Below are 17,790 nucleotides of genomic sequence, written 5' to 3' on the forward strand. Positions count from 1 at the left end.
TGCTGCCTACAAGAAGCACATCTCACCAACAGATACATGTAGACTGAAAATGAAAGGATGGAAAAAGATATTCCGTGCCATCAGAAACAAACAAAAAAATTGGTTTAGCCATCCTAATTTTAGACAAAATGGACTTTAACACAAAACTGTTAAAAGAGACAAAGAAGGGCACTATGTAATGGTTAAGGGATCAATTCAACAGGAGGATATGACTATGATAAATATATATACACCCAATTAAAAGGCACCGGGCTATTTAAAAGAAATGTTAAATGAGCTAAAGGGAGACATAGACTCCAATACAATAGTAATGGAAGACATGAATACCCCATTTTTAGCAATGGACAGATCAACCAGACAGAAAATCAGCAAGGAAACAACAGACTTAATTGACACTACAGACCAAATGGACCTAACAGATATCTACAGATCTTTTCATCCAACAGTTGCAGAATAGACATTCTTCTCACCAGTGCATGGAACGTTCTTTAGGATAGACCCACATGCTAGACCATAAATATGGTAAGTCTCAGCAAATTTACAAAAATTGAAATCATACCATGCATCTTCTTGGACCACAATGGAATGAAGCTGGAAATCAATAATTCAAGAATCTCTAGAACATATGCAAACATACAGACTGAACAACATGCTCCTGAATGAACAGTGGGTCACAGAAGAAATCAAAAGAGGAGTAAAAAATTTCTGGAAATGAAGACAGTTACAACATATCAAAATTTATGAGATGTGGTGGAATGAGAAGGCCATGCCAAAATGGCCGCTGACAGGCGAGCATCAGTTACTCAGGAATGGCTTCAGAAACCACCTGGTAACGGAGCCTTCTGTGATTGGTTAGGGCATAAACTGCCCCTATCCATGGGATGAACTTAGACAACCTCTAGGCGATAACCCATGTGAGGTCATCCCTTCCACATCCAGTGAGGATCCCCACATTTGTGGCAGTCCCGGGCATTCCAGGCTCTCAGGGCAGCCACCAGACCCCATTGCACCCACATCTTTGCCATTAATGTCGGAGTGGACACAGAATTCAGGTGCTGGGTTCAAATGCCTGTAAAAAGGCTTCTGCTAACCAAGGGCTGAGTATATGCTTGTGTCTCTCCAGAGAATGCGGGACAGCCCGTTTGGGTACCAGCCAGAAACATCAAGCCTGCAACTGACAGTCAACCAGAACCAGCTAAACAAAACTGAGAGTCCACTTGTTAGCAGACGCACCTGCTACTGATTGTTAAGCTGCTGCCCTATCATCCTACTCTGAGGAACTGCCCACAGCCCCATTCGCTACTGCTTTATACCCCAGTTAGCTCTGGTCAGCTACTCGAATGGCCCACAGCCTGTGTACAGTCATGCCAGTCCTGATTACCATTGTTCCTCATTCCTACCCCTATCTGAGCAAGCACTCCTGTGGTCTCCTGTTTTGAGGGCTGGTTAGTCAATAACAGGTAAGATCCCATGGGGGACAACCTAAGACAGGCACAGCTGCAGCCGCGTACGGAGACTGCATGGAAACGGGGTCAACAATGGTATGGCCAAGAATCATGCCTCCCGTTGCTCAAAAATAAACGAAAAGGGGGAAATGTGGTGGAATGAGAAGGCCATGCCAAAATGGCCGCTGGCAAGTGAGCATCAGTTACTCAGGAATGGCTTCAGAAACCACCTGGGAAACCACCTGGCAACAGAGCCTGCCTGGGAACAGGCTGTGATTGGTTAGGGCATAAACTGCCCCTTGACCAGATTGGCTGCCTCGGCTATATAAGCTGCTGTACCAACTGAAATAAAGGAGTCTTCAGGCTGCTTACCTCTGGCCCGCTTTCACCCAATTCCTGGATTCTGTGTGATGACTCTGTGCCTCTTGCCCCCACCGCACTCCTCCTCTCAGAATGAATCCACAGCAACAATGAGATACAGCAAAAGCAGTGTTAAAGTTTATAGCAATTGGTGCCTACATCAAGAAATTAGAAAGGTACCAAATAAATGAGCTATTGATGCATCTCAAGGACCTAGAAAAACAACAGCAAACCAAACACAAAACTAGCAGGAGAAAAATAATTAAATTTAGAGAAGAAATTAATAAAATTGAAACAAAAAAATGAAAGTTCAGCAAAATGAAGAGCTGGTTTTTGAAAAAATAAAAAATTGGCCGGCGCCACAGCTCACTAGGCTAATCGTCCACCTGTGGCACCGGCACCCGGGGTTCTAGTCCCAGTTGGGGCGCCAGATTTTGTCCCGATTGATCCTCTTCCAGTCCAGCTCTCTGCTGTGGCCTGGGAGTGCATTGGAGGATGGCCCAAGTGCTTGGGCCTTGCACCCGCATGGGAGACCAGGAGGAAGCACCTGGCTCCTGGCTTTGGATCAGCGCGATGCGCCAGCCACAGCGTGCCACCGGAGCAGCCATTGTGGGGTGAACCAACGGAAAAGGAAGACCTTTCTTTCTCTCTCTGTCACTGTCCACTCTGCCTGTCAAAGAAATAAAAAAAATAAATAAATAAATAAAAAATTGACATATCATTGGCCCAACTAACCAAAAAAAAAGAGAAGACCAAAATCAACAAAATCAGAGGTGAAAAAGGAAATGTAACAACAGATACCACAGAAATAAAAAGAATAATCAGAAATTACTACAAAGAGCTGTATGTCAACAAACAGAGAAACCTAGAAGAAATGGATAGATTGCTGGACACTTACAACCTACCAAAATTGAGCCATGAAGATACAGAAAACCTAAACAAACCAATAACCAAGATAGAAATTGAATCACCCTCCCAACAAAGAAAAGCCCAGGACTAGAAAGCTGTACTGATTTCCACCAGACATTTAAAGAACTAACTACAATTCTTCTCATGCTATTCAAAAACAAGTTAAGGGAGGGAATCTTCCTAACCTCCTTCTGTGAAGCCACCATCATCTTAATTCCTAAACCAGAAAAAGATACAACAGATAAATAAAACTACAATTTCTGTGATGAACACAGATGCAAAACTCCTCAACAAAATATTATCCAATCAAATCTATCAGCACATCAGAAAGATCATTCACTTGGACCAAGTGGGATTTATCTCTGGTATGCAGGGATGGTTCAACATTTCCAAATCAATCAATGTAATATATCACTTTAACAAACTGAAGAACAAAAACCATATGGTTATCTCAAAAGATGCATAGAAAGCATTTGATAAAATACAACATGCTTTCATGATGAAAACCTTAAGCAAATTGGGTATAGAAGGAACATTTCTCAACACAATCAAGACAATTTATGACAAACTTATGGCCAATATCTTATTAAATGTGGAAAAGTTGGAAGGATTCTCACTAAGATGTGAACAAGGGTACCCACTCTAATCATTGCTATTCAATGTAGTTCTGGTAGTAGTAGAGCCGTCAGGCAAGAAAACAAAATCAAATGGATACAAATTGGGAAGAAGGAAGTCAGAGTATCTCCATTTGCATATGACATGATTCATAGGGGAGACTAAGAGACTATTGAAACTTTTTTTTTTTTTAAGATTAATTTATTTATTTGAAAGGAAGATTTACAGATAGAGGCAGAGAGGGCGAGAGACTTTCCACCCACTGCTTCACTCCCCTGATGGCCACAACAGCTGAAGCTGCACCAATCTGAAGTCAGGAGCCAGGAACTTCTTCCAGGTCTTCCACGTGGGTGCAGGAGTTGAAGGACTTGGGCTGTCTTCTACTGCTTTCCCAGGCCATAGCAGAGAGCTGGATTGGAAGTGGAGCAGCCAGGACTTAAAGTTGGTGCCCATTTGGGATGCTGGCACTGCACACAGCAGTTTTACCTGCTAAAGCCATAACACCGGCCCCTGGAACTCTTTTGTAAAAGAGTTTGGTAAAGTGGTAGTATATAAAATTAACGCACAAAATCAGTAGCTTTTGTATATACAGTGTCACAGCTGAGAAAGTACTTCTAAGATCATTCCTACTCACAATAGCTACAAAACAATTAAATACCTTGGAATAAATTTAAGGACATCAAAGATCTCTATGAAGAAAATTATAAAACATTAAAAAAAGAAATGGAAGACACCAAAAAAAAGGAAAAATCTTTGATGTTCATGGATTGGAAGAATTAGCATAATCAGAATTTCCATACTGCAGAAAGCAATTTACAGATTCAATGTGATACTAATGAAAATACCAACAACATTCTTCTTAGATATAGAAAAAACAATGCTGAAATTCATATGAAACACAGGATACCCTGAATAGCTAAAGCAATCTTACATAATAAAAACAAAGCCAGAGGCATCACAATACCAGATTTTAAGACACACTACAGAGTAGTTATAATCAAAACAGCCTGGTACTGGCACAAAAACAGGTGGGTAGATCAGTGGAACAGAATATAAACTCCAGAAATCAATTCACACATCTACAACCAACTTATCTTTGACAAAGGAGCTAAAATCAATTCCTGGGGATAAGGACTAAATGACTTAGCATGTGGTGTGGCAAGAGGAGCCTCTTGCCAGAATTTAAAAGCTGTTACATTATGGTTTAAGTGTTCTGGGTTAACTCTTCAAAAACTGCCTTAAAATGAATTTTTTTCTTCAGGTGTAAGTTCATCTGGTGCTATTTTTGCTCTCCTTTTACAGTTCAATATACCATCTTGTTTTCCATTTCTGAGAGCTCACTAGCTGTCATTTCTGCAATAAAAGTTCATTGGCCATGGGTAAACTCATTAGAACTTAAGGGAGGTATTTAAAATGTATCAGTACTATCATGCTGGATGGAAACAATCTTCCATCATTGTACTAGTCACCTCTTTTCATTTAATTGTTTGTTCATTCATAAAATACTTGTATATCTACTGTGATTGTTAGCATAGGGGAATAGAAGCGTAAACTAGAAATTAATAAATATTTTGCAGATTAAAAAAAAACTAAAAGCATTTGGCAGAGTTTAATGGGAATAAAGAAATGTACAGAAAATTCCCTGATTTATATGATGGAACACACAGGTACTACGGCTCAGAAGGGGAAAGATTTCTTCTAGGGAAGAAAGGGTTTGAGGTGTAGGTAGGGGATCTCAGTACAGGAGAAAGCCTAGGGTCCTTGACAAGCAGGCAAAATCATCTTTGGCAGTGTGCTGTCTGTATTGTTCACTGTTTACCAACTGTATGTCTTTTTTCCATAGCTGGTCTGAAAATCCTCTGTGGAATGTGGTAGGCCCTCAATGTACCTTTCACTGAATAAAACTCACAGTTGCAGCCTGTCCAAGGAACTGCCAAATAATTCCTTTTTTTCATAAATGCTGTTTTATCTTCATCATTCAATTTGAAATTATTTAGTTTGCAGGACTGTTACTACAAAGATTTAAGCAATTTACTGCTAATTTTTTATTTATTTTTAAAACTCTTATCATTGATGTTAGTGAATTTGAGAAAATTAGAGAGTGAAAGTCATGAGCTCTTAAAATTCTATTGTTCATGCATCATGTTTTTTGTTAAGTTCTTAGAATTAAGTAGTGAACAGACTTGGTTTCTGCCTTCATGACATTTATGGTGAAGAACAGATAATTACATTGAGTTTGTTGTTGTACACATATAGTACATATTCATCCAAATTAGATTTGAGTATAGTATGTATTCATTAGATGTATGAAACTTTATATCAAAATAGCTTCTGAATTTATATTTTTCCTTCTACATCATTAATGCTTTATAAAGAAGCACCCTAAGGTTTATCATTATTTTTTGGAATTTAGCTTTTCTTTGTGTGCCAGTTAGGGTTATCAGGATCCAAGGAAAGAATAAATAAGTCTTTAAATTCCATGACTATAAAAAAAAAATCTATTACTTTATAAAGGAAAAGAGAAACTAGCAAATTTTTTTATAGATATTTCTTTATTTAAAAGGCAGAGATACAGAGGAGAGAGAGAGAAAAAGATATCTTCCATCTGCTGGTTCACTCCCCCAAATGAGCACAATAGCTAGGGTTGGACCAGGCTGAAGCCAGGAGCCAGGAGCTTCTCCAAGTCTCCCACATGGGTGCAGGGGCCCAAGTACTGGGCCATCTTCCACTGCTTTCCCAGGTGCATTAACAGGGAGCTTGATCAGAAGTAGTGCAGCCAAGACTTGAACTGGTGCCCATATGTAATGCAGTCACTACAGGTAAAGCTTTACCTTCTATGCCACCATGCCAGCCCTGAAACCAGCAGGTGTTCAGCTTCTATTAAGGCACATTACTGTGTTGGACGTTGTATTCAAAATACTAGTGAGAACAAGGAATGAATCAATTGGAACTCAGGCACTGGTAGAGGGGAAAAGTCCTTTGGGTATTCCTGTTCTTACTTCCCTTTTTTCTTCCTACAAGATTCTTCTTGATGAACTCTCTTCTACTAAACATTGGGCGTCTATGCATGTTTCAGACCACAGTGGATTTCACTACCGCCAGTTTTTGTTAAAGTCTTTGATTAGCCAAACTGTGAATGACAGTTCTGCATTGGAGCAAAACCCTTTGAGAAATGAGTCAGCCCCAGTTCTTCCCAAAGATGAAGCAGCAGCAGCTTCAACAGAGGAACCCAGGATAAATCTTCCCCATCTTCTAGAAGAAGAAGTTGAATTCAGCACTGATCTTATTGATTCTTACCCAGGACATGAAACTCTTTGGTGTCATAGGTAAGAGAAGGGAAAATCCACTTCCTGCCTGCTGGCATGTCATTTGGAGAGCCATAGATGGTATTACATCTGACTTCTACCTTCAGTGGAAATGTGGTTGACTGATGGTGGAGCTCTGCCCAACAGAGGAGTTATGTTTCCATATCATCATCATCTCCCCCCACCCCAAGTTATTTGTTTGGGCAAGTTCCCATATACTGGTTCACTTTCCAAATGCCTGCAACAGCCAGTAATGGACTGGCTTGAAACTGGGAGCAGGGAACTTTATCCAGCTTTGATTACTGAGCCATCATCTGCTGCCTCCTAGGGTCTTCACTAGCTGGATGCTTGAGTCAGGAGCCAAGACTGAGTTTGAACCCAGGCTCTACAGTGTGAGACATGGTGTCATACCTGTGTCTTAACATCTTAACTGTGCAGCCAAACACCTGTCCCCATTTTTAACGAACAGTACCAGATGATTCTAAGGGCAGGAGAACTGCTCCCCTTTGAGGGAGAACAGGAACTGTATCTTTTTTTTTTTTTTTAATCTTTCCCAGGCATTTTTTTTTATTTATTTAAAGATATATTTAGCCCGGCGCCTTGGCTCACTAGGCTAATCCTCTGCCTGCGGCGCCGGCACTTTGGGTTCTATTCCCAGTTGGGGCACCGGTTCTGTCCCGATCGCTCCTCTTCTAGTCCAGCTCTCTGCTGTGGCCCGGGAAGGCAGTGGAGGATAGCCCAACTGCTTGGGCCCTGTACCCGCATAGGAGACCAGGAGGAAGCACCTGACTCCTGGCTTCGGATCAGTGCAGCACTGGCCGTAGCTGCCATTTGTGGGGTGAACCAATGGGAAAGGAACACCTTTCTCTCTGTCTGTCTCTCTCTGTCTAATTCTGCCTGTCAAAAAAAAAAAAAAATAGATATATTTATCTATTTTAGAGGTAGAGTTAGAGAGAGAGAGGGAGAGACAGACCATCCACTGGTTCACTCCCCAAATGGCTGGAATGGCCGGAGCTGAGCTAATCTGAAACCAGGAACCAGGAGCTTCCTCCGGGTCTGCCGCATGGATGCACACATCCACTGCTTTCCCAGGCTATAAAGCAGGGAGCTGGATCGAAAAAGGAGCAACTGGGCCATGAATCAGTGCCCTCGTTGGATGCCAGTGTTGCAGGCCAGAGGTTTATCCTACTACATCACAGCGCTAGCCCCAGGAATTGTATCTTCTAACATGCTTTACTCAAAGCCCAGCACACCTCCATTAAATATGGATGTTTAAAACCGTGAGGATGGGTTTAGGATAAAGTTGAATTGATTTTTAGATACTAAGACCAACTGTAGCAGATTGGTTATTCTTATTAAGGAAACTATTTGAGACCATCAGATAAGTCTATGGAAGAATTGGTTAATACCCCTTGTTTCTGAATCACTATCTTCTAGTGTATGAATGAAGTTTAATTATGATTTTGCATGTATAATCATTTTTAACAGAAATTGGCTAAGACCTGTTTTTAGTTTTTTGTTTCAAACAACTCCAGGTCATTATTCTCATATCAATAAATATTTATTGAAAGACCTTTAGGATAGTATTCTTTGTCACCAGCAAACCAGTAAGTTGGAATCGAAGGCTTTGTCCAAATTCTCAGGAACTTCGTCTCCTTCCTTTCTTCATGTATGTGGGTTATGAAGTGGATAGTAAGCATAGTACAATAGGCTTTGGAAGTCTCAACATTTTTGTTTGTTTTTCCTGAAAAGTTCGACTTTGAGATGTGATTTTCTCTGTTCTCTTCCTCCCCCACTTCCCTCACAGACGGCATGTATTCTACCTTCAACATCATTTAAGTGGTAGATTGGCTCACAACTTGATCCAGCTGCCATCTGCAGACAGCCCTGGGGGGACTGTGAGTGACTTGCACATCATCCCAGCAGGCCCCCAGCTGTCTCAGGCAATGGAAGTGGATGGACTGAATGACTCTAGCAAGCAAGGCTATTCCCAGGAAACCAAACGCCTGAAGCGGACCCCAGCCTCAGACTCCCTAGGCCTAGAAATGGAACACAGGTTCATTGATCAAGTATTGTCCACTTGCCGAAATGTAGAACAAGCAAGATATGCAAATGCATACAGGAAATGGCTGGTTACTTTGAGTCAGTGAAAGGTGGGTTAGTCAGTCCTTCACAATTCCCTCTGTAGTGCAATATTGCTTTCCTTATTTACATAGTTGCATGAACTGTTTGCTGATGTTGGCTAACTATATGTTCTTCATCTCTAAGCTGAAAGTCCATAGTAAATTTTTCATTTTATTTATTTTGTTAAGAACTGGCATTCCTTTGGGGATAAAATAATCATTTCTTCCTGCTAAAGATTAGTGACAAATTTTTAATTTTTGACTTTTCTTTATATTTTTAAACATGGGGCTTCTTACTTGGTTCCTCTAATTGGTTCAACACACACGTCCACCCATCTCAGGGCAGTTGCCACACAGGCAGATGTTTTTAGTAATTAAAAATTTATGTTTCGAGGCTGAAGAACATTAATACAAATGCAGAGTAACTTGATCTAATTGTTATTTGGCAAATCAAAGGCTGGCTGGATGGATATGTGAAACCATAAACCAGTTCTCTTTCTCTAGTATGTTCCACTTGTTTTAGACTAAGATAACCAAAGACAGGAATATTGGAATTTATATGAAAAAATGCTTCCATGTAATATCCATTTTAAAATGGTTATTTTTTTAAAAACTAATTTAAGAGTTTCTGTAATTGCAGTATTAGAAAAAATTACTTTTAGTACAAGTTTTGATAGTTTTTATCTCATATTTGGTATATGCCAAAACAGTCATCAACCCTTATAAAATAATTTTTCCCTAAAAGCCTAGAATGCCATTTTTAGTTATTTTAGTTATAACATTTTCCTTTATAAATTTACTCATAAAAATTGGAGAAATGAACATGGGTATTCATAAAAATGTTCCTTTTAAATATTGAAGTTACTTAGGATACACTGGATGAATTATAAAGCTTTTGTGATGTGACTGTTAAAAGGTTACTAGAGAAGAGTTTTGCAGATTACTTCTTCAATCTTTATTTTAAAAATGAGATAAAACACTTTGAGACTGAACTTATCAGGGATGTGGTACCAAAGTATCCATGTTAACAGCTGTCTCTGATCTTTTTAATAACAAGGGCTGAGTTTTTCAGGTCAGTGACTTGCTGGGGTGGGGAAGAGTCAGGTAAAGTCTGCTTTCTTGTTTTCCCCATCGTAATTGGTCTTTCCTTATTCTTTCTACACACCTTATTTTTCCAACCCATTCCGTATTTTTTTGTCATCTTATTTCAAGGATGCCTACCAAAGTGATCTCCTCCTTTAATACCATATCGAAGATACATGCAAATACATGAAACAGGACCACCCCTCTAGAAAGTTCCTCTAGGGATTTGGAAGCTGTGTCTTTTTGTATGTATTCACAGGATTTGAGTTATGGTGCCAGAGTGAGTGTGAGCACCATGCTGTGCCTGCTTCCTTTGTACTTGCTTGACAGTCCTAGAGAGAAAGGTACAGGGCAAGGCGCTGAAGAAAGCCGGCACTGCAGGGAGCTGCATTGTCTTAAGGGAAAGAAAGCAATCGTTAACTTTGGTGTCATGATTTTGTTGAGTGGTAGACTGTTGAACTGGGTGAGACACTAAAGAACACTAGAAACATTCTCTAGCCTGCCTCCAGTAGGCAGAAGTTGTCCTCTCTTGGGGCACAATTACACTTTGGTGGCTTTTATAGTATTTAGGTGAGAACTGAATTGCCATTATGAATATAATTCCATGGCTCTTTGTATACAAAGTATATTTTTAATCAAATACCTCACGGTCTTCATAGACCTCTGACTGAAATCATTAGATTTATTATTTTCAGCTTTTGTGAGAATTGAGGGAGGGAGAACCACACAGAAGACATGGGAGGTTTAACCCATTCCACTAATATGTGTTGCCAAATTTTGGCCTCACTCAGTATTGCCTTTTTTCTAAGCATCATTTTGGGTATTCCGGATATTAGGGCTTCTTATGCTTTCATGTGAGAAAGTGTCAAGACACTAGTTTAGACAATTCCTGGTAAAGCATTAACTAAGTTTCTATAGTCCTCCAAGCCTTTTTATACCTTCTACTCATCTTAATTGGCTTAAGGCTCATAACCCACTCCTTTCTAAAGCCATAGAATCCTTTACTATATTTTTATCTCTTGTCTTCCTAAGAAAGTTTTAGGTAGGGAGTAAAAATACAAGTATCCAAAGGATACTGTTAGTATGTGACTTTAATATGCTGCTTTATTTCTCAAATTTGCATTTTCAACTGGTCATTCACAGAAAAAGTTAGCATTGCCCTTTCTGGTTGTATTTTTTCCTAAGTAGACTGTACTTAAACTATCTCTTTGAATCAGAGTACATGTAATATAATGGACATGTCTATTTTCAGTGACATGTTAATCTTATTTTCCTATGAATTTATAATTATTAAAAGGAAAAGTTGGGTTTCGATTGACATACATTTTATCAAACTTTCACTGGAAGAATAGCAAATCATTGTACCATCCTGTGAATCAAGATGACTACCAACAAGCAAAGAGCAATAAGATCTGTAACTGTTTGTACCATCATCCTCACCCTACCATTTTTTAGTATACCTATTTGAGTAAGAGGGTGTTTCCAGATTCTAATGTTAGCCTTCACATTTGAATACTCATTAAATATTTATTAAGTTAATAAATGATTAAAGAAGGTAAAGATGGGTTATGAGTGATAGAAAGAATGAATGATTATTGAGAAATCAGTAGATTAGTCCAGTGCATTGTGAATGAATGATGCTTTCCAATTTCATAAGACCTGGGAAGTGCCATGTATATAGAGTAAGTCAATTTAGGTTTTCTCCTTTATTTCATCACCTTATTTAAATTGGTTAAGTCCTAATCAAGGAATGTAATTATAGTCATCAGTGAACTGTAAAAAACTCAAATAGCTAATGTAAGTCACTTGTATTAAGAACACTACTTTTTCTTCATTTAAGGAATTGGAAGACAGATCTTGCATACAGAGCCCGAGCCATTTTTGGGCATCTGAGAAAATTCTTTGATTTCAGTGGCTTGTTGGTCTGTATTTGCATGGATAGCCATTTTATGTATCTCCTTATTCCCCCCACTTTGATCTGTGGACATTTTAGGTATTTCTTAAACTTGGATGAGTCTTTTTTTGAGTTCAAGGATTTGATGCAGATTACTGTCCCCTGTTAAAAACTTGAGGCCTAGACTTTCAGTTAGTTTTTATTTGTAAGGTACGGTTCTAATTTAGACTTCATTAATTATTAATGAGATTAAATGTATACAGATTGTCACCAAAAGCCACTGAAATCTTTAGGTAAGGGCTTTATGTGACCCAAGATGTGGAAACGGAAGTTTTTGGATTTTTATGCAGCAGTTTGTAGGAAAGTTTATGTGTTAGACTTTGTGTCATTTAGATATCGTCAAGTTATACCAGTCTGTGCTTGTTGAGTCACACTATATTTGTGTTTGTGTGTGTATAAGTGTAAAGAGAACCTTTAATATTGTTATGAAAACATAGTATAATAATTTTTTCTTATGTAGCATAAGATGGTATCTCATATGGGCTGAATACAATTTATGAGTGCAGCTACCACTTGCTATACAGCAATGCAATCGCGATTTTAGCTCCATTGAACTGTAAAAGATGCTAAAAGATTTCACTGTAAAAGGAACTGATGTATTTTATTTTCACAGAAAGTTGATTTAATTTTATTATTTTGTTACTAGAAAAATTATATTTTAAAAGTCCATGCTATTTAAAGTATGCTATAGATTTGAACCCCATTGTAACAACTGAACCTTTTGTCTTCTGAATCTATTTCTCAAACAGAACTGTGCAGCCCTGACACTCGATGTGCTGCAGTTTCTCCCCAGCTAGGATGCTCTTGTTTAAGGGAGAAGTGTGTAAAGGCACTGGCATGTTCAGTGTCATGAACATAGTGAGCAAGAACCGTAAACCCACGAGTTCTACTTACTGTCACACAGTGTCTTTCAAAAAATAACTCTGCATAACTGCGTTAATTTGAGTGCCTTCTTAATTTCTAAGGGAGCAAGATTACACATAACTCTAATGTTTAGATAGAAAACAGAATGGAAGTTTTATCACAGAATTGATTATGACATATTTGATTTATTCTCATTGCTAGGCATGGTCCTATGGGATATGTTACTCGTCAGTGAGATACTGCTAGAAGTGGATAGGATGCCTTGATTTGAATTAAAGTGATTATCAGTTTTAAGCATCCAACCAAGAATTAGTTCTTTGTGATGGCTTATGTTTTGGAGGTTGTAGGCATCATATTTATGGGAGTTGTGTGCACAATTCAAGACAGCCTATAACTTGTGCAACCTATGGTCAAGCAGAAACAATGGCACTGCTTCTGAAATAAAGGCCATTTTTTGTCCTCAGAGAATCCTTTGCCTTACTTGAAGTACCTTCCTTCCCTCCCCACTTCAGGCCTAATATAAGATCATTGAAAGGAGGAGAAGTAGACTTGCTGTCTTTCAAATATTGGAGAAAAACAAGTAAATACTAAGATGAAATTGAAAAAAATTATTTATTTATTTATATATAAAAGGGAAAGGATAGGAATTGCATATTTCAAAATAGCAAATAATTATTTGTTGTAATTTCCAAAAAATCATTGAGATTCCAAAGTGCTTTACTGAGAACTCTTGAATAATATATTCCTAAAGGACAGCATCATGCCATGCTCATGATTGTGACAGGAAACCCAGTGTGTCCACTGTGGATCTGGGCTAGGAGGGGAACCTCAGGCTCCCAGCTCAGACTTCTCTACCAGGCCACGTTAACAGTAAAACCAAACTCTTGGCTAAGAAATAAAAATACTAGGACAGTAGCCTAGTCTGCTGGTAAAACCTTGTGCTTCCAAGAATATTTGCTACATATAGTTTGTGCTTTCTGGTCAATAATACAGTCCACAAAGCTAACCCTGACATTTCTTTTATTAGTCTGTTATTCCTCAGGGTATAGAAGATTTAGTAAATATAGGGCAAAATTTTATATTCAGTGGCAAAAAAGGCAAAAATATGCTAAATACAGTAATAGTTCTTAAAATTTTAGAATAGATAGTATTTTTTATAAACCAGTCCTGTGCAGTAGCTCGCAGATGCTCTGTGACTGCCTCGTTCATCTCACAGTTTCAGTCCCTGTGGCTCTGTTCCGAACATTCTGTGTTTGTCTTCTACAGGAATGGTTTCTATATTATTATATTTCCATTTTGGCAGAGATGGCGGTGATTGCATTTTGTTTTGGTTGACATCATTCTCAATTTTTGAAATTGCTATGGAAGAAAACAGCTACCACTGTTTTTCAGATTGACAACAGTTTTTTTTCCTAGCCCTTTTTCCCTGAGGATGTTTTATAGAAACATTCCATACATGCTCAGCACATTGAGTAATATGTTACACATTATAGAAGTTCAGCAAGTCAGATTTGATAAGTGCTGGAAAGGTAAGACCAGCTTATCCCTGTCTTATCATCATTGTCCACATTCTTAGGTTTGGAGGAAACACACCATTTTTCATGAAGTATGTAATCAGGTTCCAATGCACTGAGTCTAATTGTACAGCATTGCAAGTGAAATTTGATGCTTTTAAGGTGTATGTATGTTTCTGTGCATGCCTACATATATATATTTGTGTGTATACATGTTTAAATGATTTGGAGATTGAATTTATATGGTAATTTTACAAAGAATTTTATCCAAATGATTTTTATTTTCCAGTTTGCATAAATGTGTTCTTAACTGTCTTAAGACAGTTTTCTTTATTACGCCAACACCCTCCAGCAAAGTTGGGAACCTTACACAAGAGCCCATTTGCCTGAATTAGCCAGATGTCTGTGCAAATTGTTTATATTAAGTCTCTGGTGGTTTATAAACTGTGACATTATGGCTTCTCTTCCATATCTTCAGGGCATTAGCCTTAATTTTATCTATGGCAGTCACTTTCTTCAGAGTACTATATAGCATACTTCAGATTGTTTAAAAGGTAAGGGATGGTATATTTGAAGGTTTTTTAAGTCATAGGAGCTGTAAAATTTCATGTCTAAATGTTGACAAAAACAGCATTCTATTAGAAATGCTGGTATATTGTCCTCTGTCACAGATGTCACCTTGAATTTGGAGCAAATATCTTTTATTGGTTAAAGCATGGGTATAGACAAGTACAGCCATAGCAGGTGCCTAATGAATACTTAGTTGGTTATTGATCTGACTCCAAACTAAGTGAACTTTCAGAAAGGATAGTTTGCCATCCTTTCAAAGAAGAGTATATTTGTAAAGTAATATATCTGTGAAATTGAAAAATTATATAGTTTGACATGAATTAGCAGGCTCAGTTTGGTTATAGTTAGTAACGTAATGAAAATATTGTTTATGTAGAACATGATCTGAAGAGATGTGAAAAGTTCCTTCTTGTGCAGGAATGTTAATAAATGTGATTAAATGTCTTAAAAAGTAGGCGGCTGACCTTGAGAGAGAGCTACTGTAGCCTTCTATTACTAGTTTCCATTACTGGCATCTCCAGTGCTATCTGATCTTAGATTTTTTAAAAAATTTCTTCTTAAATCTTAGTTGCTTTCTAGTGTCTTAAAAATGGTGTGGTAAAATAATTAAATTCCATTAAGTAGCTTTTACTTGTTTTCTCAGAACATTTTTGACAGGAGTAAGTTTTTATGAATGATGCAGTAGTTTCAGCTTCTGTTAATTTGTAGCTTTCAGAGCATTTTTCATACAGTTTACCTTTGTGAGAAGAGTAAAGAGCCTAAAGAAGAAACCATGCAGAAACATTCCTACCTGCGGAAGAGAGTGTGTATCCAAGGGCAGTGAGGCACTGCCTCCTGGTGAGGTTTTTGATGCATGATGACAGGGACTGAGGTGACCACTGTCAGTGCTGTGTTTTGTGTGTGCTCTAGGAGCATAACAGAATGTGTCTTTGATTATTTTATTGTTTTAAATTGGGACATATAAAAGATGAGTTATTGCAAAGATGCCAAATATTTAATCACTGTACTACAAAAACTAAGAAAAGGAAGAGAAGGAGAAAAAACTAAAAGGTCAGTACTCCTTTTTTGATAGCTGCTATGTTTGGGAATTTGTTGGTTTCTCTTTTTTTTTTTTTTTAACCTAAGTTTCTGGATACCAGTTAATTGCTGAGTTTAACTCAGAGGGACTTTAAGGGAAAGGTTTTAATTTAAGAGAAAGTTCTTAGATATAATATTCTGCTTTTAGAATTCACCTCATTGGAGTGTTTCAGGAAGTTTCAGTCAATCCATGTTGTAAGATTTTCCTGCAATTTATGCTCAAATGGACAAGTTACATATGTGATGTGTGGTACAAAGTCAGATCTTGGGCATTCAAGATAAGTTTGCACTGCTATGTTTCTTAATCTACTTGCCACTAGTATCGCAGTCTTTAACTGTTTTTTAACTCTCATTGTGTATGAATTGACCTGTCTTTAAAGGTCTAAATAGTTTTGAATTCTTTTTATATCTAAAATGTATGCTATACAGAAGGATAAGGTAAATTTTACAGTGAAGTCTGTGTAGCATATGCTTGTGGTATACTGTAAGTTAGTATCCCAGAGTGCTTACATTATGATGCTAAATTGTAAGGCTAATGTAATGACTGTAGATCATCTGTATCTGCACCATTCATTCAATAGAAATATGATGTAAGCCACAAAGTAATTTTTAATTTTCCAGTAGCAACATATAATAGGTATAAATTAACTTTAATAATATATTTTGTGTAAAATATTATTTCAACATATAATCAAATGTGAAAACTACTAGTGAGATATCTTGGCTACTTCTTTCCCCACATTTAGTCTTCAGAGTTCAGTGTGTATTTTGCAATCACAGCACATCTGAGTTCTGACCGTCTGCATTTCAAATGCTCAAGCTGCATATAGCTAAGAGCTACTTATTGGGCAGTGCAGATTCATAGGCTACAAGGTAGGACTTTCAGGTCAGAGACAATGAAGTAGGCAGGAAATTATGGTACTTTAAAAATTATTAAGAATAATTTAAAAAGCATCTAATAGAATTATCCACTTATTTTTCTTCATCTTCATTTTAAATTTCCTCTAGAAGTAAGATCAACATGTTCCATTTTGCCAAGCACTATTTCAGGAGGAAGAAATTCCATGCCATAAAAAGTACCATGATATGCTAATTATAACAACATACTTTTCAGTTGTATTCACTAAATTCTGTCCTGTTTCTTTGACATAATAGCTTAAATTGCATGGTAATTGTATATCTGTACCTGTTTTGTTTTTATATTATGATTATGTATACTAACAAACAGCCCTAGAATTCTAATCTTCCTATGCAGCTGTCTTCCAGTATTTACTGGTACTCTTATTAAATTGTGATAAGTGACAGAAAAGTAGAATGAACCATTCTTTCTTCTGTTAGTTTTTTTTTATCATGTAACCGTGTACCAAGCCAGCTATAAATTATTGTATTTCTGTAGAATTTGGAAAATAGTGTTTGTCTTATCTTTACTAAATGTTTGCAATTTCTAAGTAAACGTTTCATCTCCTAAAATGTGTGCAACATGTGATGTTATCTTTACATGTAGTGGGGCTTCAAACTTAGTTTCAGTCTACTAAACTGGTTTAATTACATTGATGGTGGTAAGGAGGTGGAGGTCTGAACTGTTGCCTAGGTAAAACCAGTAATTTGGTTACTTGCATTTGTAGAAAGAATTAAAATGTTATTGTGTCTGAGACATAAAAGAATTGTCAAAAACAAATTAATGAAAATGCCACAATTGTCTTTAAATTGCATTAATAGTGACTCACTAACTTGGGAAAGTTATTTATTATAGTTATAAATATTATATTACGTATACTAGGAAAGTTATAAATATTATACTAGGTATGCCTTTCCTGATAAATGCCAAGTGCATGTGTAAAACAGGGAGTTCATCTGTTTCAGGGCCACATCCCATGTTTTCTCTATCTTTTAAGCCAGAAGCACAAACACAGTGTGCACAATATGTAGTACCTGAATACACTGGAAAGTATTTGGTGAAGTAGATCCCTT

At 37.6% G+C, this 17,790-nt stretch overlaps 1 protein-coding gene across 7 annotated transcripts in view; it reads left to right on the plus strand.

Moving 5' to 3' along the window:
* PTAR1 (protein prenyltransferase alpha subunit repeat containing 1) overlaps nt 1–17,289 on the plus strand; it is a 57,032-nt gene extending 39,743 nt beyond the window's left edge. For 6 of the 7 annotated variants that reach the window (XR_016237052.1, XM_008256252.5, XM_089336926.1 and 3 more), the window contains 2 exons: nt 6,351–6,655; nt 8,442–17,289. Coding sequence is in view for 6 of the 7 variants with exons in the window: in XM_008256252.5 (XP_008254474.2) it covers nt 6,351–6,655; nt 8,442–8,784 (648 nt within the window). In the remaining variant the exon portion in view is untranslated. The remainder of the gene's footprint in view (nt 1–6,350; nt 6,656–8,441) is intronic. The other variant, XM_051846459.3, reaches the window with a different exon arrangement.
* Nucleotides 17,290–17,790: the final 501 nt, after the last annotated feature.

The sequence above is a fragment of the Oryctolagus cuniculus genome, chromosome 1 (genome assembly GCF_051225735.1).
Source record: "Oryctolagus cuniculus isolate XC-2025 breed Fujian yellow rabbit chromosome 1, ASM5122573v1, whole genome shotgun sequence".
In the NCBI taxonomy this organism is placed as follows: domain Eukaryota; kingdom Metazoa; phylum Chordata; class Mammalia; order Lagomorpha; family Leporidae; genus Oryctolagus; species Oryctolagus cuniculus.